General features: G+C 39.2%; 1 protein-coding gene across 1 annotated transcript; it reads right to left on the minus strand.

Moving 5' to 3' along the window:
- Positions 1-7,154: 7,154 nt before the first annotated feature.
- On the minus strand, positions 7,155-21,981 carry LOC118423808 (arylsulfatase B-like). Its single transcript, XM_035832095.1, has 12 exons — positions 21,738-21,981; positions 20,673-20,822; positions 19,866-19,956; positions 18,898-19,084; positions 15,734-15,924; positions 15,586-15,657; positions 13,175-13,347; positions 12,811-12,818; positions 12,314-12,551; positions 10,222-10,237; positions 9,423-9,774; positions 7,155-7,571 (listed from the first exon to the last, which is right to left on the minus strand). Exons 1-12 carry the CDS (start codon positions 21,929-21,931, stop codon positions 7,297-7,299), a joined length of 1,947 nt encoding a protein of 648 aa, XP_035687988.1. The 5' UTR covers positions 21,932-21,981; the 3' UTR covers positions 7,155-7,296.
- Positions 21,982-26,029: the final 4,048 nt, after the last annotated feature.

Genomic DNA, 26,029 nt, shown 5'->3' on the forward strand with positions numbered 1-26,029 from the left:
GTTAGCCCTTGATAATAGCCTACGGCTAGTTGGGCAGCCCTGGCTGTTTGTAAACAGCTGAACAAACAAAAATTTCTATGTCTCCCGCCATGACCGGTGAACCAAAGACTCGGGATGCGCTGTTAGGTGACTGTCCTGGAAAATGCGTTCGATGTCTTCTCTCGCTGATTGTCTGTAATTTGGGGCGTCACAATGCGCCATAAAATCCTCACCCAGGACCAGTTTAGATTTGATTTCCCTCCATTTTTGTACGCGGCCCGTCCTGGAGAGCTTGATCTTGTTGGGAAATGTTGGGTCAACTCGACAGATCTCACCTTCGTCGGGATCCGTTCCGTCACGTAGCGACCGCTCCATTAGCGCGAGTGCAGCACCATTGAAAGTGTAAAACTTCATTTCTACAGTCCCGAGGCGTTTTGATCATCAAACTTTCAAAGTTGAGTATTTTCAAGCTGATCTATCTAGACATACGGAAGAAACTCAAAATAGCAACTCAAATGTGCTTGGGTTGAGTTTAGGACATTTACATGAAACTAGGGGCGCTACAAGGGGTGCGATTAGCCCGTAACTGGGCTGCCATTGGCTGATTGTCGACTGCGGTCAGTGACCTGCTAGCAGCCATCTGATTGGTCCTCGCTAGAAACCGCCAGATATCTACTGCATGTGAAATAGTGTACACGGGGGGCACGTGGGAGGGGGGCGACATGTGGTTGTCTCTGATTATTTTGATGTGATCCTCATGTTAACTGATGAACACTGGTGAAGCGCCGAGGTACCTTTTCCTGACGAAATCCCTACTACCCGGCAAGGTACAACTTTTTTAAAGCACTTGTTTCATTGGTGGTCATGCGATAAGTAGTTAAGGATGTTAGTCTCAAAAGTTTGTTTTGAAATCTGCACTTTTTGCTGGGGTCCATTTGGACCACAAACGGACTGAACACGGACTTTCTTTATAATTTCCGCAATGTTTAACCCTCAAGCACCCGACCTTTTTTTTGCGACTAAAATGACCGAGTGGGGTCAAAAGGGACCCCTGAATGATTTGTTCATAAAATCTCAGTACCATTTCTTATCGGCAATCATTGTATATACATTGCTTTGTCAATGTAAGAGGAAGATTTTGAGATGTTAAGGTGTTCCTAACTCCAACCCATTATCATAATTCATGCAAAAGTTCAGAAGGACCACGTTTTGCACTTAACCTATTCCGACCAGATAGGGGAATTTTGAGTCCCTCAGCAACATTTATGTCGGATATCTCATGAACGGCTAGAGCTAAAGCTACGAAACTTGGTAATTTATCACAAAAATATTGTTTGCAAAAGTTTTTGATCAATAAAGTAAGTTTATCATTTTTGGGGGTTGCCATGGCAACCATATTCTAACAGGTATTTTTGCCAAAATTTGACAATTTCAATTTAACCAAGGTTTTCTTGGTAAACTACACCTGTTTTCTGACAACAATTAAATTCTATAAAATTCAATGTAATTTTCAGGACTTAGAATTTATAATTTATGCTAATTTCATGACGTCATTGGTCAAAATCAAAGATGGCCGCCCTGATTAGGCAAATGACGCCATAATGTCGTCACATTACATGTTGATGACACAGAATTTTTTGTGATGATTTAACTTTACATTCTTATTATTGTCTAAAAGTTCAGTAGTCATGCTGTAAGTGGTTAATGAGTTAGCCTCCAAAGTTTGTTTTAAAAACTGCACATTTTTGATTGGGTCCGTTTGGACCCCAAAGGGACTGAACACAAATTTTCTTTATAATTTCAACATTATAGTACCAATCGATGCGAAAACGTAGGAGAAGGTATAAGATATGTTGACTGACAAAGTCACGGAAGGTTTTTTTTCTTCAGATCAAAAATTTTGAAATGGTGCATCAAAATTTACGCCTGGGGTCCAAATAGACATTCGATAGATGTGCACACTTAATTCTCACAAACTTGTATCAATTATTGTGGTTTTCTGTCTTAGTGGACCGACCTAGAAAGAACTCTCTACAAAAAATGTCCCCTGCCAGCCCTTTTTTTGTGTCCCGGCAGTGGTTTAAACTATAAGAATTACTCGTAAGTCGACTAAGATTAATGATATCTGTTTCCCATCATGTGATAAAACGGAATCGTTCATTTTCCAATATGATGACACAACTTAGACACTTTCTTTAATTATAATTGTCTTAAAATCATTAATGTCTTTTTCATCTTTCCTGGGTCTTGTTTGAAAAAAAAAACGAATCGAAGGACCATACAAAGTGCTTAGGTGTTTTATTTTTACACTCCGCTTGTGCCTCTGACATAGAGGAAAACTGGAATAGAAGTTTTAGAAATGAAAAAATGGGTCCATGCAAAGTATTAAAGGAGATAACGCTTTTTTTCAGTACAATGCACTGCACTACAAAAGAACATTCACTGCTAAACATGATTCTTATATGAAGAAAATATTCTTGCAAGAAGACAATGTAGAATAAAATTAAAGCAAAACAAGAAAGTACAAAAAATCTTTATTCTAACGCGAAGAACAATTTTCTTAATCTTCTTTAGTGAAGAAAAAGATTTTCACACCAACGAATTTTCGTAAATGCTAAGCAAAATCGTTTTTTTTTCTTAAGATGCAAGGGATGCTTGCTTTTTATATAACTCTTAAGAAATGCAACACTTTTGCTCTTGATGTAAGAATAGTATTCTTGGTGTAAGAATATTAATCTAAAAAAATGTCTCAAAAATTGAAGCAAAAATTTGCTTGGCCCGTGGACTTGTTGGGGACAGAATAATTTTCTTTAAATTATAAAAGCAAAGAAAGAAAGAAAAGCAAGATAAACAGAAAAAAAACATTTTCGAAATTACTAATGTCAATAAATGATCTCTAATCTCTAATCTCTAGTGTTTATTTTCTTATTTGCAGAACACTGTTCTCATTTCAAGAGTGAAATTCTTATTGTCTAGACTTGTTTCTATACCAGTAATGTTTTTCCTCACTTTAACTTCCTTTTTTAAGATTGTTGACGTCCTAAAGCTTCCGAACGCCTTCTGATATAACAACCAAACTTGATGACTTTTCCTAGAATGTTGTTGGCAACAATCTTAAAAAAGGAAGTTTATAATTTTTCGTGTTCCCATGGCAACGGATTTCTGAAAGGCAAATTTTACAAAAATCACTAATTTTTGTTTAAACAATGGGATTTTCAGATTTTTTTGCTAAACTAAACTTCTCTTCATATATCTTTAATGTCTAACACATCTAAGTTTAACATTTATAATAACGTATCCATAATTTATGCTAATGAGATGACGTGATTGCTCAAAATCCAATATGGCCGCCAATATCATGATGAAAAGAATAAACAGCTTATTTTCACTCGGATTTCATCAGTACTTGGTATTTTCTTGCAGAAAACATTCATGTGAACGTTTTCAATCCATTTACATGGGGCTTTAGCGTTATATGTTGTAAAAAAAGGAATCTAAAGACATTTAAGTTTGATAATCCAGGATGGCAGTTTGATGCCTTTTGACGCATTTGCGTCAGCTTCTGACAACAGAAGTCATAACACTTAAATATTCTTAGTATAAATAAGCCTTTATTTGTAACTTTTTGAGTGAGATATTTAGGTATTATGGGATTTCCCTGTTTTAGCTAAAAAAAGAATTGATGACGTCATAATTACGCCATATTACGTCATAAAGATACAGAAAACTCAGAAATTATAAATCTCGACGAGCATAAGGTCTCGGACCGGAGTTTCTTATACGATTTCAGAGGTTGGATTTACGATTTTGGATATTGGCAGACAGCCTCTGGCCGATGGGCTATAGTTCCGCTAGTAAACGTAGGACGCGAAACTTAATCAATATGGTTGAAAGCCGTTTACTGCCTCTTTCCGACAAACATATTGGTATCGTCTGTTGCCTCTTTATTTCGGGTAGAATATGTAATAAGGTTTTAATTTTGGACCCGAAAAGTATCATTTTTGACACTTTTTTGATCGAAGCTGCTTGGAAAAACGAATTTTCCCAGGATAACGGCTAAATTCTTAATGTTTGTGTAAAGTGAAAAAAAAAATTCCATGTGATAACTTTTTTGCAATCTCCGATGACGTAATTTCTTCGAAATCGCATGGAAAACGATGCTATTTGGGTCATCAGGCGAAAAAACCGCATTACCGTTGCAGCGGACTAATACAAAAACGGCTTCGCTGGCCGACCAACTACTCCTCGCACAAAACTAATACAACCCACGTGGTTTTTAGGAAAAAAGACAAATCTATGCTCAGCTATAACGATCACCAAGCAATAGGGAGCAAAAGTTAGGGAGACACCAACGCACGTCCGGCCTATTTCTACATCATTACGTCAACTCCGGTCAGATTTGAACTCCGACCCGGAACCTTAAGAGGAACAATTTAGTTCATATCTACCTTATATGCAAATTTGGTTTGTCTGCGATGGTTTCCCCACAGGAGCGGTTTAAAGTCATGTAAAAGGCACTGTGTTTTGAGGCTGTCAGGCCTACATGCATATCGGAACTACGTCAAAATGGACAAACATTAAAAAACTTGTTTTTTTCTGACATCGCTTTTCTGAAGACAGATAAATTGGGGTTCAAAGTCTGCCCATGAACTTGTTCGGGAAGGTACGAGGGGCGTGCAATTAGTAATGGTCCTGACCCATTTCCCATAGCAGGAGATTAATGAAACTTGGCACAGTTATTAGTCTTTCTCTTCATAGGAATCACCCAGAGTTATGCATTTCTCCCATCGTTTGATGCAGCTCTGGACACCGATTTTGTAGGACACCCCAGGTTGGTCCTCCAACTGATGCCTCATCAATGGCACAAGAGGGACGACCAGGTCTGGGAGCTGTTTCCACAGACTTCCAGCCACGTTTGAATTCAGGATGCCAGCGTTTTACAAGGTCATATGATGGGGCATCATCACCATAAGTTTCATTTATTTCATCAAAAGTCTTCTTTGGTGTGCGTCCTTTCAAATACAAAAACCGGATCACTGCGCGACACTCAACTGGTTCCATTTCACACCTGGTCCATTTCGCACCTGACTAAGTTCAAACACCAGTAAATCTGAAACCAGAATTAGTTCAGAGCTGTCTTTTTTAACATAATCCATAGAGATATGAATTATTACACATACAAAATTTCATTTAGATCAGACAACTGAAAGTGGGTCAGGACCATTACTTATTGCACGCCCCTCGTATGTGCACTATACGTCGTTTCGGTGCTACACATCGGCGGAAAACTTTTTAAAAGTTGGCATCTCCAATGTCACGGAGTGACGTAAGCGGTTGCTCAAGGAAAACAGCAGGGGGCGCGTTTTAAGTTCGTCGTTTGTAAGTAAGATTAAGAATGTGCCACATTTTGACATGGGGCGGTAGACCAGATCTCAGTGGAGGTCAGGTAAATGCATGTTTACGACAGGAGAATCCAATAGTCTTCAGTCAACAAATAAGACGATGCACTTTTATATTTGGCGGCTTGTTTAGAAGAAAACTTTTTTGATACATATGTCAAGCCTATGCGTATTTCTTATTAGTCGGCAAACTGAAACATATTCGTATATTTTATTAGTCGGAAACCTGGAGCTCTACCTAAAAGCTCCAAATCATGTCGATCGAATCGGCTTTATTATACAATCCCTATTTACTGCAAGAGCAGAATTTGGGAGGTTCAAACGGAAGATATTGTCTCAACAAATAACAGGATAAACATTTCACGAGCAATCTTCTAAATCACGTAAATGTGCATGTTTGTCTTCTGGCTATTACTGCAAGAATCTTCTCGGTCAGACATGCACTAGTATCTGATCCTCAACTGTGCTAATTGCAAGATAAATGAGCCGAACAAAAGTAGCTTCTTAGCGTATTTCTTTTACTTTCCCATATCGTTACATGCAACATCATCGATGTTATAATTACTCTAATACTTCAACAGTGGTCATTCCTATAGGGCCGGTGGAATTAGGTTGTAAACAAATGCAAAAGAAGGGAGGGGCAATGGTTAGGGGTTTTAGAGCAATTATCACGCTAACTGCATATTAACAAGTTTCTAGTCGCACCCTGACTTATTTCAATATTACAATAAGTCATTATGATATTGAAATGAGGGAACTGCATGGGGAAATCAGTGGCAAGTCTTTGTCTTGCGGAGTAATGTGATGGCGTAACTGGTCAAAATTCAAAATGATCAACCATTCAATGTTTTCAGATTTCCCCCCCTAATTCATTTTTACTCTGTATATTCTTAGTACAAAAACATTCAGTTGTTCGATTAAATCAGCGTTATATGTTGAAAAGATGTATCTTAACCCTTAAGCTGGCGGTGTTTCTGATTAAAAAGTAGTCCCAGTGGTGGGGTTTCCAGACCCCCTTGAAATAGAGGGTACTTCTTTTATTTTATTATATTTTTCTATCTTTCCTCTCAATAAACCCTATGAAGATATACATCAAAAGAAAGCTAAGAATCTCTACTGTCTAAATATTTATCATAAATGTTAGTTATTAAAGGTAATATTGGATAGTAAGGGCAATGATGCAATAAAAATGCATTCTTTATACTATTTATGATGATGGTGGGTATCAAAACTTACAGCATTGCTGAGATAACCTGACAAGATCAACATTGCATGCAGAAGAAAAAAAATGGTATACAGGTGTCCCTACAGGTGAGTTTATGGCTTGGTATTGTCTATGGTGCTGAACCAACTATTCCGCTTACAGACTGATTCCTCACAATGCATTTCACTTCTTACTATACCTTTATAAAAGATAGTACATACACATGATGCCTATCAGGTTAAAGCTACAGTCCATACTATCTTTAACCAGCACTCTAGGCAACCAAGAGGTCACCATAACTAGAGATTTTAAGAACATTTAAGATTTATGATCCCATATGACCAACTGAAAGTGATAGCTTAAATATATAGGTCATTATTAATGACGTAATTTCGACGTAGATTTTATGGACTTATAAACAGAAGTCTTACAAGACTTGAACATTCATAAGAAATCATTCATCGGTAACTTTTTGGTATTGTGATTATTTCTCGTTTTAATCAATAGATGAATCTAATGGCATAATTGTTACGCCAATTTACGTCATAATGATATAAATTGTCAGAATTTATAAAACTTAAAAAAAGGGCAAATTTTGTGATAATAGAACGATTGAGTCACCAGGCTAGAAAATGCCCCGAGAAGCTCAGTTTGGATATGGTTAAGCTATTTTCCGAAATCCTTCTTTACTCGCATCATTGTGTGGTAGGGCAGTCATAACCAGGGTCCAATAACGTCTCCGTGTAAAGCAGGATTTGATCGTTGGTCAGGATCAGGCCAGTAGGGAGGAACAGCAGTCTTGTTGTACTCTGAAAGTCTTTCAAGTAGTTTCTGTACAATCTCGGGACACTCTTCTGAGAGGTCTCTTCGCTCCTGAGGGTCTCTACGGATGTTAAACAGCCAAAGATCCTTAAATTTTGTGTCGGTAGATTTCTCAAAAAGTTTGTTAGTTAAATCCTGTACCAGAATTTCCTGAAAATGACAAAAAGCTATTGTTAAAAAAAAGACTTTGCTGTTTCTAGACAAGGTTTTTTATATTTGGAATTTGATATCTCATTTATATGAAGTATAGAATTGGCATATGGTCGTTTTAATCGTTGCGGACGGACGAACAACAACACATTAATTTTATATGATTGGTACACATTACTTACACACACACACACACACACACACACACACACACACAAACACTGTCTCTCTAAGATAAACAAGGCACAAGAAGTTTTGAATATTAACTTTGGTGGTTGATGATATCTATGTTTCTATTTCATTTTCAATGTATTGTATGTCAAGTAAAAGCTTGATTCATTTTCCTGTTATCAAACTTATTATAATTGTAAACTCATGAAACGAGCACAATACTTGCTTACATGAATGTGTTGCCAAACAAATTGCCCAAATTTCCCTGCTTGTGTTAAGCACAGTATCGTTCTGCTGGTATTATTGTAAGTATCAATAGATTAATGTTTTTTCACGTCATGTTTAATATGCAAACATACAAGTTTGATTGAGCACATTTAAGGAGACTGTATCAGCCTTTTTGGCAGTTGAATGGCCGAGATGGTAAGAAAAACCGCACGCTGCCACAGCCAGAGTAACTTTCAGTATTTGGAGATAGAGGCAGCGTCATGATGTGGGGCGGTATAACCGAGCAAGACTCATAGTCATTCCAGGTAACTTGAATGTGGCGAGATATAGGGACACCATGTTCCATCCAGTAGCAATATACTAGCTCTTCAATATTATGACGTAATGGTCACGTCATAATATCATATTTTGGCCTAAAATCGTCAAAATATTAAATTTTCGCTATACTTAAATGTATTGAACAGAATGATGACTATAAAGCTTATTTTATTGGTGTCTAAGTCTGCCAAGTCTTTTGTTGCCAATGACGACGACACTGACGTCTATATGACGTCAGAAAATGACGTCATTTGTCCGCCATGCTGGATCAATAAGCTTGAATTTTCCAAAATACAACTTTTTTAACAAATAACCCCAAAACCCAATATAAATGGATTAAAAATGATCAAGTGATTGTGTTTTGTAAGAAAGAAAATAAAAGATTTTGACGGTATTTGAGTAAAAATTACATGTATTTCTTGTTGAAAATGACATTGTCCGCCATCTTGGATTTTGACCAATGACGTCATAAATTAGTATAAATTATGAATATTTTATTAGAAATGTAATTAAATTATACAGGGTGTTAATGAAATAAATAAACAAGTCTGATCTAGCAATAAAACCATGAAATCCCATAATTCAAACTGAAATTGGTAAATTTGGTAAATTATGCCTGTCAGAAACCCGTTAGCATGGCAACACAAAAAATCACAAACTAAAATTTTTTTTCGCAGAATTGTTGCTAACAATGTTTTAGAAAAAGTCACAAAGTTTCGTAGTCCTAGCACGTGTCGTTCACCAGTTATACGACGTCAAAGTTGGCGCAGGCACTTTTAGCCCCCTCCCTTGGCAACTAAATGTTAAAACTCACCAAATTTGGTGCCACTAGTGTGCCATTTTACGATATGAGAATTGGCGCTGGCCTCCACACCCCACCCCACACTCCCCACACACACATACACCTCCAATCTGATTTGGGTTAAGTTACATTTTAAGCAGCATAAGTGAGATCATTTAGCCTGATTTAGGCTACTTCCTAATACTTCCGAAACAAACAAAAAATGACGAAGTTTAAAAGCTGTTAATTAAAGGTGAGTTTCTTGATATATCACGTTATATCGGAACAGATTGATTTACTATTGGTCCGTGATCTCCTCTGTTTTTTTAATGAATTGGTAAATATATTTAAGTGTGAAATAAACAGTTACCATCAGTGGCTGAATTGGCTACAAAACTTTTAAATTTTGTGATGTAATTGAACAACATACCTGGCTTTCCCGTAATTAGCTTCCAGTCCCCTGATCTAATAGCAGCTCTTGTAGAGGTGTCAAATATATTGTGATTTTCTACCTTCAAACTTTTGGAATTCACTTGACGAATCAACGGGTTGATGTTATGGAGTATCTCTGTTCTTGGGGACGCTTTGCCTTCACTGAAATGTAATATATAATTAGCTAGACAGCATCGTTTGCGCCAGGTTTTGATGTGCGTAAACAAACAATAATTTTCGACTTTTTTGAGAATAACCTCATTAATTTTTCTAAAAAACATTTCAAACATCTAAAGCTTTTGATAGTATTGCAGCGAGACGTAACTTTTTAATGCTCTTTTAACTAACACGCAGCCTTTACGACAAGTTTGAGAACAAAGTAAACCCCGCTTAGAAATACAGGCATATTAACTTAGTCTTTTAAGTAGCCTAAATGTTGGAAGGGTCACGACTGGGTCTTGGGGTCAATCCAAATTATCATATGAAAGACAATGGTAAGCACTTTCTACATAGCCCGTTACCGGTGCACCGTGAGGTTCCCGGTACGGCTACGGTCCTGGTGGGAACATTGTCCGCCCGTCGATGTCAGAAAGCACGCTCCAAAGATTTGTACAAGGAATTTCCGACACAGGGTATTTTATCTTGCTACTGCAATAACGACTTATTTCGATTTGGAAGTGGCTGTCAGAAAATGTAGCCAATGTTTAGCGGCGTTGAAAGTAATCCTGTAAAATTACCTTTGCGGGATGGGGTCTAACAAGGAGGTTAAAAAACACTGACAACGCTGGATATAGGGGGAATAGTTTGTCACGGGAGTTTCGCCACCGGAGGGTTTCATTTTCCCGCTCATGTCCTTGGAGGGAGAATATAGTGAGATTGACTTTCCTGGGAGTCCTGGTCAACTATTTTTGCTGAACCTCTACCATCCTCACCCAAAATTGGAAGGCCTTGTGAAGGCTAACTTCATAGCATAACATACAATCTACACAGGGTACAGTCCCCATACCAGAGACTTGGCTTCGACATCGACAGACCTGAACCTAGAAACCCGTGTTTCAAGCGGTGACCCAGTGAAAGCTGGGTATCTAGGTCTGGGACCCAGAAGCACTATGGCGAGAAAGTTTTCTGGCTTAAAGTTATCACCAGTCTCTCCCAGCCTGGGGGCTGAATTTCCTCGGCACAATACGAATCCATTTCTGCAAGAACATTCTATATTGCGTTTAATGTCTTTGATTTCCACCAGGCTATCGAGCTAAGTTATTTTAATGACTTGACTTTTTCTTCTGGCTTTAATTGACCTATAGAAAGAAATTATGTTTATAGTTGACTAAACGTATTCATGTTTTTCCGGGTGATGGTAAAATGTACATTTTCTAGACATGATTTCTACATGGGCAAGCTCGTTAGCATGAATTTAGACTGGGATACATTTTTCACCTTTCTTGGGCTGTTGTGTTGACTTAGACTCTATTGTTCAATTGTAAAATGATCAGAAAGCCTGTCTCTGAATAACAATTGGCTTCAATAGCAATACACAAAACATAGACCATCATGTCTGCTGACTATAACAACGCGCGATTTGAACCAATCAACACTTGCGCTCCTAATTCAAATGTTGTCTGTCATCATTTGGTGATCGTAGCTTGCTTGTGTGTATACATAAACCATGATCTTGCTGCAGTTCCAACGTATAACTCAGGAGACGCGGAATAAAATGGATCCAGGACACGAACACCGTACGGTCACCAAGAACAACAAAGCCGTGAACATGCCAATCGACTACTGCTGTCTTGGACAAGAATTGGATCACCATGGTTATCAGAGTACAGAGCTAGCCGGCCAAGGGACACAGCAGCGTAATCCCCCGGGCCCTAGCAACAATTGTCCCGTAGCCGGCCCGGGGAGTTACGCCGCCGCGCTGGCTAGCGCTGTACTTGTAGCCACTAAGCGCTGTTTGTTTTTAGCAACCAGGGAAGAATTGGATTGGTCAGACGGTACCAGGACTTTACAAGCTAGCTCTTTGACTCTATGAGTATAACTGGCATGCCCAAAGAAAATTTTTCCTTCAAACCTGCCCCCCACGGCAGTCTACGAAGTCCAAGTTCAAGTTGATCGTTTCCAGAAGACATAAAGGCCTAAGACATCTGAATGAATGGAACTGAACGAAGAATACAGAAACCAAGATATTCTACCGAAGTTGATGCATCACGCATTACATTAAAGATACATTCACCGACATGTGATTGTAGTATCCAAAATCATTAAATAATGTTTATATCAAGCTTAAACATCGATATTTACAACTGATTTACAGATCTTAAATGGGTTCCATTAATTACTCTTTAAGAAAACTTTAAGTCAACTTAAATCACATCATTTACGAAACTTTACTTAAAAGTTTAAGCTTAAAAGCTTAAAAGTAGCGTAATCATTCCGAATTAAGTATGCTTTACGGTGCCTAACTGTTGCTTAAATGTGTGCCACTTTGTGTGTTTTATGGCTAAAACTTAATATTTACGAATGCATGCGTAAACATTACTTAAATAAACTTTAAAAAAATGCCAATACGGCTCATTTAGGCACACTTTAAGAGAGCTTAAAGAGCGGTTTTCATGCAGTGCCGTCAGGATAAGAAACAGACAGAAAACTTAAATGGCATTCTTATTTTCAATTTTCTATCTTTTTTTATATAACTCGCTTATTATTGTTTATCTCTTACATGTACTTGATACGTCGTTAACTCGATACATTAAACTGTTAATTTTTATATTGTTGTACTTAACTCAATTGACTTTACTTTCACTTGTTGTACTGTAATACTTCATTTACCTTTTGGTGTCCCAAACGTCAAATCCATCCAAAGGTTTTTTGTCGTCGGTTGAACCACCGGCTAATCTAACAATTCTAGGAAACCAATCGGAGATATGGATCAGCGCATCTGACGTCGTTCCTTTAGATTTTAGCAGCGGGCTGCTGACAAAACCGACACCTCGGACACCTCCTTCCCACAGGGTGTTTTTAAAGCCTCTGAGTGGCCAATTACTACCAGCTTTGCTAGCTCCATTGTCTGTTAACACACACACACAAAAGAAATATGAAAATCAACAATCTCTATTTCCTCCTAAATCTTGCTTTATCAACTGTGAATCCACAAACTTACAACTGCAAAAAAAAACTTCGTTTAAAGAAATTGATTATCCATATTATTAAAGAAGTCACCGAACGAAAATTATTGATGAACCATATTCAGATGGGAGTTGAGGCCATGTCCAACTATCATGTCGTATAACGTCCGAACTACTCACGCTACAGCAGGCAGGTTTTGCGACTTTTCCTAAAATTAGATTGGCAACAATTTCACGAAGGTTAAAGATTTCCCTTTTTTTCGTGATCCGTTTGCTTACAGGCGATTTTTACGAAAATTGCAAATATTGGTTCTACCATTGATTTTTTTACGTTTATTTGCTATAATGATGTGTTTTTCTGAAATAAATCAAATCTTATGTTGTCTAGGATACATTTCGTGAATAGATATAATTACACTATACTTATTGATGAACGTCTTTGGCCAAAATCTGAGATCACGATCCATAGGACAAGAACACCGATAATACCTTATCATCACTTATTAACAAATCACTTATTGGAAAGTTATGTACTGACCAGTAGAGAAAAAAATCACAGTATCACCCATTGGCCTTAAGGGCGTGGGTTAAATTCCCAACAGCCTCGTCCATCACTGTAGCTACTGCAGCATACATTCTCATATTGCTGCTCTTGATATGTTTGTACTGGTTGATGTACACATCAGGTGCCTCTAACGGAGCGTGCACAGCTTGAAAAGGTAAGTAGAGGAACATCGGCTGCAGTTAACAAAAAATTAGAAGAACGAAATTAAAGTCAACTCAAGGTCACCACAAGGCTATTTGTTGCAGCTAAAAATATGTAGTTTAATACATTTGTAATCATTTATAGTATATTCTTGGTGGTTTTCAAACTTGGTTACACTTTTTAAATGTTTCCCCATGGTGGCGGGGTAATGGGCAAAATCTATGAATGAGAACTTGATATATCCGATACTTTTTTTATAAAAAATGGCTACCTTAAAGTCTTAATTTGGGCCTTTTTTAGAATTTAGAATGTGGTTAAGTGAGCCGCTCTGGTAACTTAAGGCCTGTGATTCGATTTAGGAGTAAAAAAAGTGCATGCCGCAAGGTTACCGAACATGCATTCTGAACCACTCCGTATCCGCAGGTGACCCCGGGACCGTAACTTTTTCAGAACGGTCCAATGTCATAATGCAACGTTGCGTTGCGAAAATAGGAACTTACTGTGTACGGGGCACACTACGTACTTTTGAAAAGACGTCTAAATGCGAACATTGTTAGATATAGATGGATTATTTATTAAATATTGACATAATTCCATGCGATTAACAAAAAGAGGCCCCCACGAAAGCCACATAACGGCACCACCCGAACCATGATCAAACATTCGAATCCCGGGGATATGAAATTGCGGAAAACCTAAAGCTTTGATTGACAACGGCTTAAAGGATATTGCATAGTCACGCTTATGGGCTTCAGCCTCCGTTAAAAGCACAGCTTTGCTGACAAATTTAGTGCATTTTAAAACATCAGCACTTATTTGTTGAAACTGTCCACGGTTATTCTGGTGTAAAGTATTTTCACTGGGGCTCATTTTATCTAAATCTCAGTGAAAAACTAACTCCTTGAGTTTTTTTATGAAAAACAAACTCATTGAGTTTTTTTGCCTGAAAAAGGAAAATTCCTTAACTTTAATCCAAATAGCTGCGGAGAAAGCTGATCTAAAGGAGGTAAACTTTTACCTTAACCCTCATCCGACCGTTACATTTTTACGACGAATCTGACCGTATGGGGTCATTTTTGACCCCATTTTGTTTTGCTCATAGACATATTTCTGCTGGCTTATTTTGTCATTTCTATGTATTTACTGTTTCACTAACCTATGAAAAATATTTTGACAAGTTTTGGTGTCAGTAGTTATTACTCATTATCATAATTTATGCAGAAAATGAGGAAAACCCAAATTTGCTCTGAAAATCTACCATACTAAACTTACTTAAACAATGTTTTGTTTAATCAATTTCTAAACAATAATTGTGATGATACAATAATGCTGATAGCATAATAATGTTATTTAACAAGAAAAAATACAATATTTGTGAAAAGTAACGAATTTATTACTTAATTATGCACCATATTCCGCCACCTAAACACATACATACAATAACTCTTGTCTATTTTCCCGCAAAGATCTTTCTTGTAGGTTCCTTCTGCACATTCTGTCCATATATTGTTTTTTAATTAATTAGAAACATTTTCACTTTCATTAGCATAGGTAATAAGTGCGTATTATCATAATTTATGCAGAATGTCGAAAAACTGTGTTTTACACTTAAAATACTAAATTTCTTTCAAAATATTCGGTGTTTACTCATCTAAGCAACTATAACCTGTTGCTGCAATAGCAATAATGAGGAATGCCTGTTATCTTATTGAAATATCTTGATATTTATGTAATTAATGATTCATAATTGGCTGGGGTCATTTTTGACCCCACCGAACAAGACACAAACTTTCAGGTATAGCTTATACAATAATGGGCAAAACTCGGCGAAAAATTGGTAGATGTTGTAAGACATGTATACAAACAAATTCATGGAAGGAATTTTTTCTCTGATGAAAAATATTGCTATGGCAGATCAAAATATACGCCTGGGGTCAAAAATGACCCCATACGGTCGGATGAGGGTTAAAGACTATAAAGGCTAAACTTCCTGTCTCGCAAAGGCTTTAACCAAAATGTGTATTTCTAAGTGTATTATCCAGCATTTTCCGTACAACTCAATGATTGTATAGTACATTTTGAACAGTTTTTGGACATTTTCAAGCATTTTGTAAAGTTTCATCTTGGTGTGACAACGCGATAGCAGGTTATACATACATAAGTTATATATATATTGGCACTTATCGCGCTCTCGGAGCTCTCTTGGCAATCAATTGCGTGTCGCCATCCACGGCCACGTCGCCATACGATGGTATGACATGGTTCCATACCATTGCCGTGGTGACGGTGCTCTCGCGGCGATGGCGCTCCAACGGCGCTTCCATGGCGACCTTGAAAGCGCCCTTTTAGTGGAATAGAAAGCCGTATTCTGTTACACACTAACCCCACTACTACCAGAAAAATGTTTCCTTCCATTACCTTGTTCTTTTCGTGTCGAGAGATAATTTCTACAGCTTTGTTGACAAAAAGATGAGTGGAGTAGGATCCATTTTGATCCAAGACTGCTTTCGACTGATCCCATAGATCTAACGCCCGGTATGTTTCTGGTGGCTCCGCCTTTTCGTTAGGTACTTTATGTGTCCAATAGTCCCCACCACCACCAAGAAAGCCTGCAAATAAAAAGAAAAAAAAAAACTGGTCAAATATTATCTTGTACAGAATTTTAAAAAAATGCTACAGAAATGCAACGTACGTAACCACCATAGTTAATCAGGAGTGAAATAACTTTTTTATTCCTTCTGCCCATTATTAATTTTTTTTGCTACTTTGGTGGAAAGTGCATGTCTTTAAATTATATTCCCGATGATAGCTATGAGGTATATGTAAACTGGCACCTTTACAGAAGCTAAACAATTGCACAGCGGATTACTGCACACTTTTGCTGATTAATTACACGAATTGTCAAGTCCAAAATCTGTTAGGTCCAGTTGGAAAACTTCGCATTTAAGCACGACCCGAATAATAGTGTAGAATATATCAACAGTAGGATAGCAGAAGAATATGCAGTAGGTCATTATTTCTGTCCATTGCATCTTAGCGTGAAGTCTGTATTCAGTACACATTTTTTTATTCTCGAAGATTTTCTGTTTAATCTAAAAACTGTATTTTAGACTACGTTGCTCTATAAATGCAACTAGTTCATGCCGAAGTCATTTTGAACTGCACCCCTTTACTTTTCATGTTAAAAGAGTAAATTTTCGCACATGGAGTATAGCAGTATATGAAACTAGATTTTCTCGAACACATCTCTTCGTCAAATAATCATGCCTTTATTCAAGACTATTATGTCCCATTCAAGTATTGCTAAAGAGCACCTAACCAATAAAGCAATTCAAACGACTGCATGAACGTGTGTTTGTAGCAGGTGAATATTCCAATTATCCATCCCATCTAACTTCGGGTATTGTTGTCCACAAACAGACATACATTCTACTGAAGTGCCATAGAAAAAAGACAGATAAACAGGTGCTTCTCAAGTCCACACCCCTCAAGTTATGCTGGTGACATACATAAAAACCCACACTAAAGCCACTGCACAATGGCACAACTGAAAACATGTCTTGGGAGTTTACTTAACCTACATTTCTAAGGCTAATTTTTTCGTAACATACAGGCTAGCTAGTGTCCTCTTAATAATGTCTTACACTGAACTGCATGGGGTTTGTAAACTTTCTTGATCAATTATGCAAAGAGGCACGTAACTAACACAATTAGCATTTCGATCTATAGATTATTACTCAATGTTTCTACGTACCAAATATCTTGACGATCCGTGGACCCTTTCCTGAGTTGATATGTTTCAAAGTCTGCAATGAAATTGGCTCCTGCAGTTCGAAACAAGCTGCTAGCGTTCCCAAGCCTACAGCACTTATTTCTTGCCCCAAGACCTATTAACTACTTAAGAATCATGAACCTGGCATTTGCAGAAAATTTTGACCTCTAACTTTAAAGCACCGCTGCAGAACTCCAACTCGCCGCAAAGAGGCTCATTATTAGTCTCGACCTTCCTTTTTGCAACCCCTACCCATCTTCCAAATATCATTAAAATCCATCTGCAACATCTTGAGTTATTTTGTATACAGACAAACGCACTTACATACAAAGCCCGTTACAGCACTTAGGTAAGAGCCAGGTAAACCATTTTCGCACTTGACCTTGCCCTCGTAAAACGCTAAACACCTGCCAAACATCGTGAAGATGCCCCAGCTGCGTTTTGAGAGAGAGAGAGAGAGAGAGAATGGTTTATTTGTATCACAGCCAACTTCCGGCTCGAAAGCCGAATTATCAGGCTTGTTTACATTGTTCAACGTTACATAATTGCTATTCACTAAAACATTGTAACATAAACAATACACATAAGACGTATAGCATGAATATTATAATGAATAAATATACGAATTACAATGTCTAAAATGCAGATGCGAGTACAATGGTCGAGTACAATGGCTAAAAGTCAAATTGAAATAGCATTAAAACTATCAAAAGTCTGATCGTAGCAAAACTGTTTGACTTGTCTTACAAAGTTAGTTAAAAACAGATTGTCCTGGTGGAGTATATACATAGAATCTACAGTTCGTTCAATGATTTGATCATTGCCGGTATAGCGCTGGTTAAGTAGCGGTTAGTCCCGGTAGGTTGTTGGTATCGCGCAGAGTTGCGGAGTTGCCTGCCATGTTGTTGTCCACGGGTAGGGGGCAGCCATGTGGAGAAGCGAGGAGACCTTTCAACTCTCAAGGCAAAGTCAGTACAGAGTTTCTGTCTACGTGTTGAAAGGAGCTCAAGGCCGATGTGCTGGAGAGCTGCCGAGTAAGAGACGAACTGACGCCCTGCAGGCCCTTCGCTGCACCCGCTCTAAGGCGGCCGACTGTCTCTGAGTGAGTGCTGAAGCCCAGCATGGAGCGGCGTACTCGAGTAATGGTCTTATATACCCGCAGTATATGGTGTTCAGGTCTGCGATCGGCACCCCGGAACGTCGCAACCTGCTAAAAACGACCGGCCTTTTGCTACTTTTGGACACCATGACATCCACCTGGTCATCCCATTTCAGGTTAGAGCGGATGTGGAGTCCAAGCAACCTAGCCTGGGTGGTGGTTTTAAGTGTCTGAGGGGTAATTGTTGACATTGCGTTTTGTGCTATGCTGTTCACAAACAAGCTCACAAAAATACAAAGCTCACTGCAGTATCGTAGGAACACAGTTCCATTAGCAATTTCTCGAGTTATATGCTGTTGACCTACATATAGACCCAACACACAATGGAATAACCAAAACTTACTCTTCTTGGCGAAGAGAAACATCAATAGTAATAATGTCAACAATTACCCCTCTGGAATATGTGTCATGTTGTATCAGGAAAGTCGCTATGTATGTGAAAATCTTCTCAGTACTTTTTTTTTACAATTTTGAAGGAATGTTCAAAAATGACAAAAATTAAAGTATCGGTACATTTAACCAGGTTAGTTTGTTAAAAATTTGTTAAAAATCGCAGAGATGAACAGAATAATGGATGTAATAGAAGACGGGTTAAAAAGAACAAAAATGACATCAGGAATTAAAATTCCTTTAAATTAAATACTTTCTTACCATAAAAAGTGTCAAACCCTCTATGTAACGGTAAATATTCCTTCTTGAAGAACCCCAAGTGCCACTTTCCGACAATGTGTGTAGAATACCCATATTCCCTCAGGATCTGAGGAAGAGTCACTTCATCTAATGGAAGACCATGTGGACGGTCATTCCTAAGAACACTATGCTGCATTCCATAACGTATCTGTGCAAACAGAAATGAGCACTAAGCGTAACAAGAGTTGAATAACGAAATTACTCTTAAAGGGCGTACGACACCAAAGTACAACATTTACTGTTTATATTCCAAAAAGACGATAGCATTTATCAATTTAAACACGTTCGCATACACGTTTGCATTTGCATCAAATATAAACCCTTCTCCGGTTATAGGATATGGCGCAATAATTCTTCAGAGTCAAGGATTTTTTGCAAGGTTTTCCAACTAAGCATGTAAGTGACTTCACATTAAACATGGCCAAATTAAACTTGGCAACTATTATATAAACTATCACCACGGTTTGTCAAAAATAAATCCCCTTGAGAAGCAAACAATGCGTATTATATTGCTTTGTGACTGTACCGTGTTCCGAACGGGATGACATATATATTTTGACGTCACCTTGATAGTTATTACCTTGCAACAAAATGCTCGAGTCTAAAAAAAAGTTTTTTTTTAATCGCATAGCGTCCAACAACAGGAAAATTGCTTATATTTGGCGCAAATGCGGACACGCATGTTAATTGAATAATACTATCATGGTTGCGGAATATAAACAGTAAATGTTGTACTTTTGGTTTCGTGCGCTGTTTCACAGACTTAGTAGAAGTTAGAAATGTTACCTAGTCATTTAATTGGAACATTGTTTTTTTTTCTAATTATTTAGAGCCCTAAGCGATGTAAGTACATTCTTTATAATTAGTTTAATGTCCACAGAAGGCATTTTTGACAATCTAAGGAAGACCGAGTTTGGCACAATAATTACCTGGTATCTACCGGTCATTAGCTGACTTCTTGAGGGGCTGCAGATTGGTTGCACATAGTAATTTTCCAACTTTACTCCAATATTGGCCAATCTAAAAAAATGAATTACAACGTGTACGGTTGAAATAAGCCGTTCCAGAAAAGAAAACGAAAAACATCACATATAATTGGCAATCACTATATTGCATGCGATACCCCTTACGTAAGCATTGCTTAAACAGTCATATATTAAAGTTTACTACATGTGAATATTCGCTCGATCAATATGGCAATGCTACAAAATATTTTATCGTGTTTTTTTTCGAAAGAAGAGTTATTACCAGATGCCAATTATAGTAATAAACTCTTATTTCAATACCACCATAATCTCTGACACACGGGCATGAGGGTTGGACTTGATAGAAAAAGAAATAACAAAATTACAAGCGAATGTATACACGGAACACTAATGATATGATATTAGTTTTGTAATGATGATCATTGAATGTATTAGATTTTTCAAACATCACGAAATGCAAAAGGAAGACGCCATTTTTTTAAATGGCTTAAGCTCATGAGAGTAATAGTGATACTGAAAGTTGACCCTTATCATTTTAAAGTAGTTTTAAATGATTTTAAAAATGTTAAAAGGAAATACCATTTAAGTAAAATTGAATGATTGAAATGCGAATATTCAGTGCAGGAGTTACCAATAATAAGAATAAGGGTTGCATAGTTTTTCAAACGTACATAAAAATGCTAAATACTTGTCACCAGAAAACGTCAAAATCAGGAATTTTACATTTTTTCTATCTCTAAAATGCTTCACCTGTCAAGATGCGGAGTTCGAATAGTCGATGAATGGTAGCCGATGTCATTCCATCCAAAGTCGTCAGCAAGGAGAAAGACTACATTTGGTTGACTTTTGTTTGTCATAGACGCACATTTCTTTTCTGCTGTTGATTTTTGTTTCACAATGCTAGACACAGATAAAAGAAAACAACATCGATAATATAAATATTATCAGACGCGACCTCCTAGAAATTACCCACTCGTGCAAAACCAACAAATACATCATCATCATCATCATCATCGGTCGACGTGATCAAATGTAGACATGTTCGCACATGTCTACACACGACGGGGTTATACCGCCCCTTACGGGGTGACATACCCTTTCGTAGGCTAATTACAAGACGGGGATGCGCCAGGTCTCCCGTCCGGGTTAATGATGTAATTCACCATGTGGCTGATACGAGACAGAGGTTCGCCAGGCCTCCATCCGGGTGATTTGAAGTGAATCACCAACTCCCGACAGAAGGATTTTGCACCAACGCACACCGCACCATCGCACGTGTGGGGGTTCTTTAACGTGCATGGGGTATGGCTCTCCCCATACACGGGACCTCCATTTAACGTCCTATCCGAGGGACGACTCATTTTTCACTTGAGTAAAGTGAGGAATGTCGTGTAAAGTGCCTTTCCCAAGGGCACAAGACCGGCAACACGGTAGGCGGATTCGAACCGGCGACCTCTCGATCACGGGCCGAATACAGTACCACTGTGCTACGCGGCCCAGTGAGGCAGGGTTTGGCACAAGAAAGGGACGCATTATTAAATAAAAAAAGAGAGGGCACCTCAAACATAAAACACAAAACTATGTGGATGCCTCATGACTTTAAATTTTTATTTGATTTATTCGGCTGTATAATCATGAGAAATAAAGATAGGGATACCGAGCTAGGGGGTGGCCATTATCAAGGGGTCACCCTGGTAACGATGCAATGTACAATAACAACATTAGCGATACAGGTAAGTTTCACTATAGAGGCGATCCGTGTTTACAGCTAGACTAGCATAAACGTTAACAAAACTCAAAGAGTATTAGTCTTACCTTTTTGAAATATATTTGTTGCTGAAATCTCTCCTTTTGATACTGACATATATTATCACTGCCAACATCGAAAAGACCAATATCACTGAGAAAACCTGTCGCTTACGAAATCTAAGAAATAGCCGAAAGATTGCAGAGCTCATAAATTTCTGAATATTTGCCATTGTATCCCTATTAACAATGATACCGTGCATCTGTGGCCTGGAAACCCTACATTCCGTTACGTAACAAATGTAGCAGAGGGTTAAAGGTTGGCAACATCACCTTCACAATTTCTTTCTTTGAGGACCGCCCCTTTCGACTAATGTAACTCTTAAACGACTTATCATATGGCCACCACATTTTAGAAAATAACATGGAAATTATCTAACAACTAAGACAGTGAGGCAGGGTGTGGCACAAGAAAGGGAAAAGTTTTTTTTAATGCGGTTTAACTTTTCCGAACAAACGCCAAAGAAAAGGCCAAAACTCCTGACGAAAAGAAATAAAATCAAAAACAAGAAAAAAAATTAGAAAAAAAAAGACCTCCCCAGCATCACAAATAACTGCAGACCTTGCAAGGCAAAAGGGAACATTGATAACAATACTACTCTACCGCAAAGTGACAACTTTGGTAACAGTAACGAGATAGCAGTAAGATTCTGCTGTACGGATATTTTCAGTAGGAACACGAAAACCATATACCCACTACCTACCTAGTCCATTGACCTCCAGGTCGTTGGGGAACAAGGTAGACATGAAGATCGAGAGTTGCCTCCAGGTTCTTCTATCCCTAGCCAGGGTTATCCTCTCCTGTAGGCTGAGGCCCGTCCAGTCAGTGACGTTATCCTGCCAAGCTGGCATGTTATCCTGCAAAACCATATAACAACTAGCAATCCACTGTACGGATATAACTTACCATTCTAGTGCAGGGCTTTAAACGTGTCTCTAACGGAACCTTAAGGTACAGTAAATAGGCATCAGACTTCCAGTCGCCTGGAATACGAATAAGGTCTACTGGCACACCGGCACGAAAGGCAAACGAGGCTCCTCCCCGTCTGCACTATGCAAGGAATAACTGCTGGGATCTAAACCAGCGCTAAGTAGAACTCTCTTAAACACTCTGCCAAATACATTCTGAGTCAGAGGTACAAAGGTATAGTTATGTGGAATGACAAATGCAGCTTTTGTATTCGTGTTCTTATTGAGTTGAACCATGTTACGAAAGGCCATGACCGGGCACAATGGCGAGTCAGGCATCCGGATTACTGGCACGTACAACAAACGTTCTGTAATGTCTTTGACCACCGTATTCGTACAAGTAATACCTCTTTATGAACAATGTAAAGAAACTTAATAAAATAATAGTCCATATTGTCGCATGCAACGGAACAGAAACGTCCAATTGTTCATAGATCTTCAACAATACTGCCGGGGTGAAAGGTAACTTCTGTCTAGGTGTATGCTGCATCTGTTTGTTTAGTCCTCGTTGTAGTAATCCTAGGTCCATCGACTCGAAGGCAGAGATTTTTCAATCGAACAGGGTGTGTAAAGTCTTAATACCGCTGATGTAATTCCTAATGGCTGCTGGTGCTCGGAAAGAACGACTCAGGAACTACGAAAATGTCTCGAGTGTGTCCACTGTTGCTGGGAACGGAGTTACGTTATAGAACGTGCAGAACAGCAGGTATGTCCGTGTGTCCGTAAGTTGAACCAAGTCTCTTCTGCAAAGACAGCAAATTTTGTCCGACGTGTCTGTTCTCGCAAGTTGAGTAGATCTGTCTTCACTGTAACAAAACATAACAACCAATGTCAGCAATATTATCAGAGTGGGCACTCCAGGTAGAAATCTTCCTGCAATACCAGTATCTGACAAGTGTCGAATTCTTGTGTCAAAACGTGGAACTGGTAAGAATGCCAAGGTGAACAATGCCATCTCGACAAGTGGTCCGCCACTCGGTTTTCCCGTCCTTGAATATGCACGGCCTTCAATTCGAAGTCACCTGTAGCCGCGATCATCCAGAGCTCCCCCGCGCAACGGAACAAATCCTCATCTCTAGAACATCCCGGGTTCAATACGTACACACACGCCATATTGTCACAGTTAAACAAGATCCTCTCCAGTTCGGGCCCTATTTCTTGGCAGCGACAACAGATGTTAGCATCTCCAAGACGTGTATCTTAGAACAGTGGCTTTGAACCACTGAAGTCGTGAACTTGGCATGGAATAATTCACCGTTGCAGAATCCTCCACATCCAGTCGGGCACGCATCCGTTGAAACTATCTTATCTGGCACACAATACACGTTAGGTGTCAGAAGTGACACCCCGTTGAAAACACTCATAAATCTCCGCCACCAGTACAAGTCCAGTTTGACGTCATGAGACAGACGAAGTCTGTGATGATTTCTGCTAAGACTGCGTAGTGATTCTAACATGCGCGAAATAAAGAGACGTCCAGAAGGCACACATGCAGACACGAATACAAGCTTACCAATCAGTGACTGAAGCTCACGTTTAGACGCCTTCCTCTTATCACTCCAGTCTTCAATCCAGAGTCGTACTTCGTCAAGACGAAACTGTGGTACTCGCTTAACCATAGCTACGGTATCAAATTCTATTCTCAAGAAAATCCCGCAGGTCGTTGGTGTGACTGCCTTTTCTTTAGACTCCTCCAATCCTAGGCTGTATATCGTATCTTGTAAACTGTCAAACGCCTTTGTTGCTACGAGCGGTTTCCCCCCCCCCCAGAAATCGTCCAAATAGTTGCAAATACAAAACCCTTTCTCTTGTTGAATAAATGTGATCGCCGATGTTGTTCTCTGACAGATACTCGCACTGCTTCTGAGTCCAAAGGGGGCTCGCATATCAAAATATAATTGATTCCTCCAACAATAACATAGATAACCATAATCGTTCGGATCCACTGGTATCTGTCTATATGCACGTTTCAGATCAGTCTTGAACAAACATCCGGGTCCTTTGTCTACTATCATCTGCGTAAATGTATCCACTGACGGGTATGTACGTTTCATTTCCTGTCCTAAGTAAGAATCTTTGGGCACAGCATCATTGATAGATTATCTCGCAGAAAAACTACAATCAACAGCCACCCGCCTCTCTGTGCTACCTCTCTTCTCTACAGTCTGTAGCGGTATAGCCACAACTGGAAACGGAAAAGGATTTGGCGAGAAAGGGCCGGCTAAAGCTCCCAGTCTTAGTTCCTTGCAATAAACGCATCCACATGTTCAGCATAAAGATTAACGGAAGCATGATTACGAAATGATGTTTCCAAAGGACGCTGGTAGAACACTGGTACAACTTCTTCCACGTAGGTATATTCAAAGAAGACCTCACCGGTATACGTGCGCCTTCAAAGTTGTAACCAGCGCTCTCACACACGGCCAGAAGCAACCCGATCGCCTTGTCTTTGTCCGCTGGCGCCGCCGGACTGAGCCAAGGGAGGGGCGGGGCCTCTCCCAGCCTCCGCTTGCATGGTTTGCGCGAGGCGAAAGGCAGGATCTCTGTACGGGCAATCTTTGCTCGCGTGTTGCTCCTGGATGTGGCGGACTTGAAGGCAAGCACTGCAAACATGTAGTTCGGGGCTGTTCCATCTCATACTGTAGTGACCCGAACGCAAGGAACACGATACATTCTGAAAACCTCCACGAATAGCGGGGCCTTTGATACTCGGCGGTAGCACGTTCACTGGTCACTGACCACGCCCCTTGAACGTTCCCGCTATTCCCGACTCGCGAAACGCTACCCTGTGTGCGGTAATGTCGGTCTCTGACGGTAGCAAACAAATCGGCATCTGACCAACTCAATGTGCCCCGTTCTAAACCGTATAGCATTGATGCATGTAGCTCTCTTACTGTGACCCAATCTTTATACACTGCATCAAACATCAAGTCTGCCAGGTGAATAAACTTGTCCTCAACAACATGTGGAACTCTATGTGAGTCGATTACATTTTTCAGGTAACCATGTACAAACATAGGCATAGTTAACTCGTCATAAGTCACTCCCCCACGTTTTCCATGACCAGGAAAATGAACTCGCTCCTGTGGCCATTCTACTTTGACACGGGCCGAGCTACAATCATTTATAGTACGGTTGCGCCCGGTCTTACCTAATTTCTTTCGCCTGTCCCTTGAACGTGACCGGGAAGACGAAGTGTCCGAACTAAGCTGGCGGGCGTACGTCCGTGCATTGCGTCTGTGAGGCGTACGGGCTCTAGACTTCCTTGGTCGACTCGAGCTCCGTTTGTTGCGGTGCTTGTTTAGTCTTGAAAAACGTGGCCGGGCCGAGCA

The sequence above is a fragment of the Branchiostoma floridae genome, chromosome 1 (assembly GCF_000003815.2).
Source record: "Branchiostoma floridae strain S238N-H82 chromosome 1, Bfl_VNyyK, whole genome shotgun sequence".
Taxonomy (NCBI): Eukaryota; Metazoa; Chordata; class Leptocardii; order Amphioxiformes; family Branchiostomatidae; genus Branchiostoma; species Branchiostoma floridae.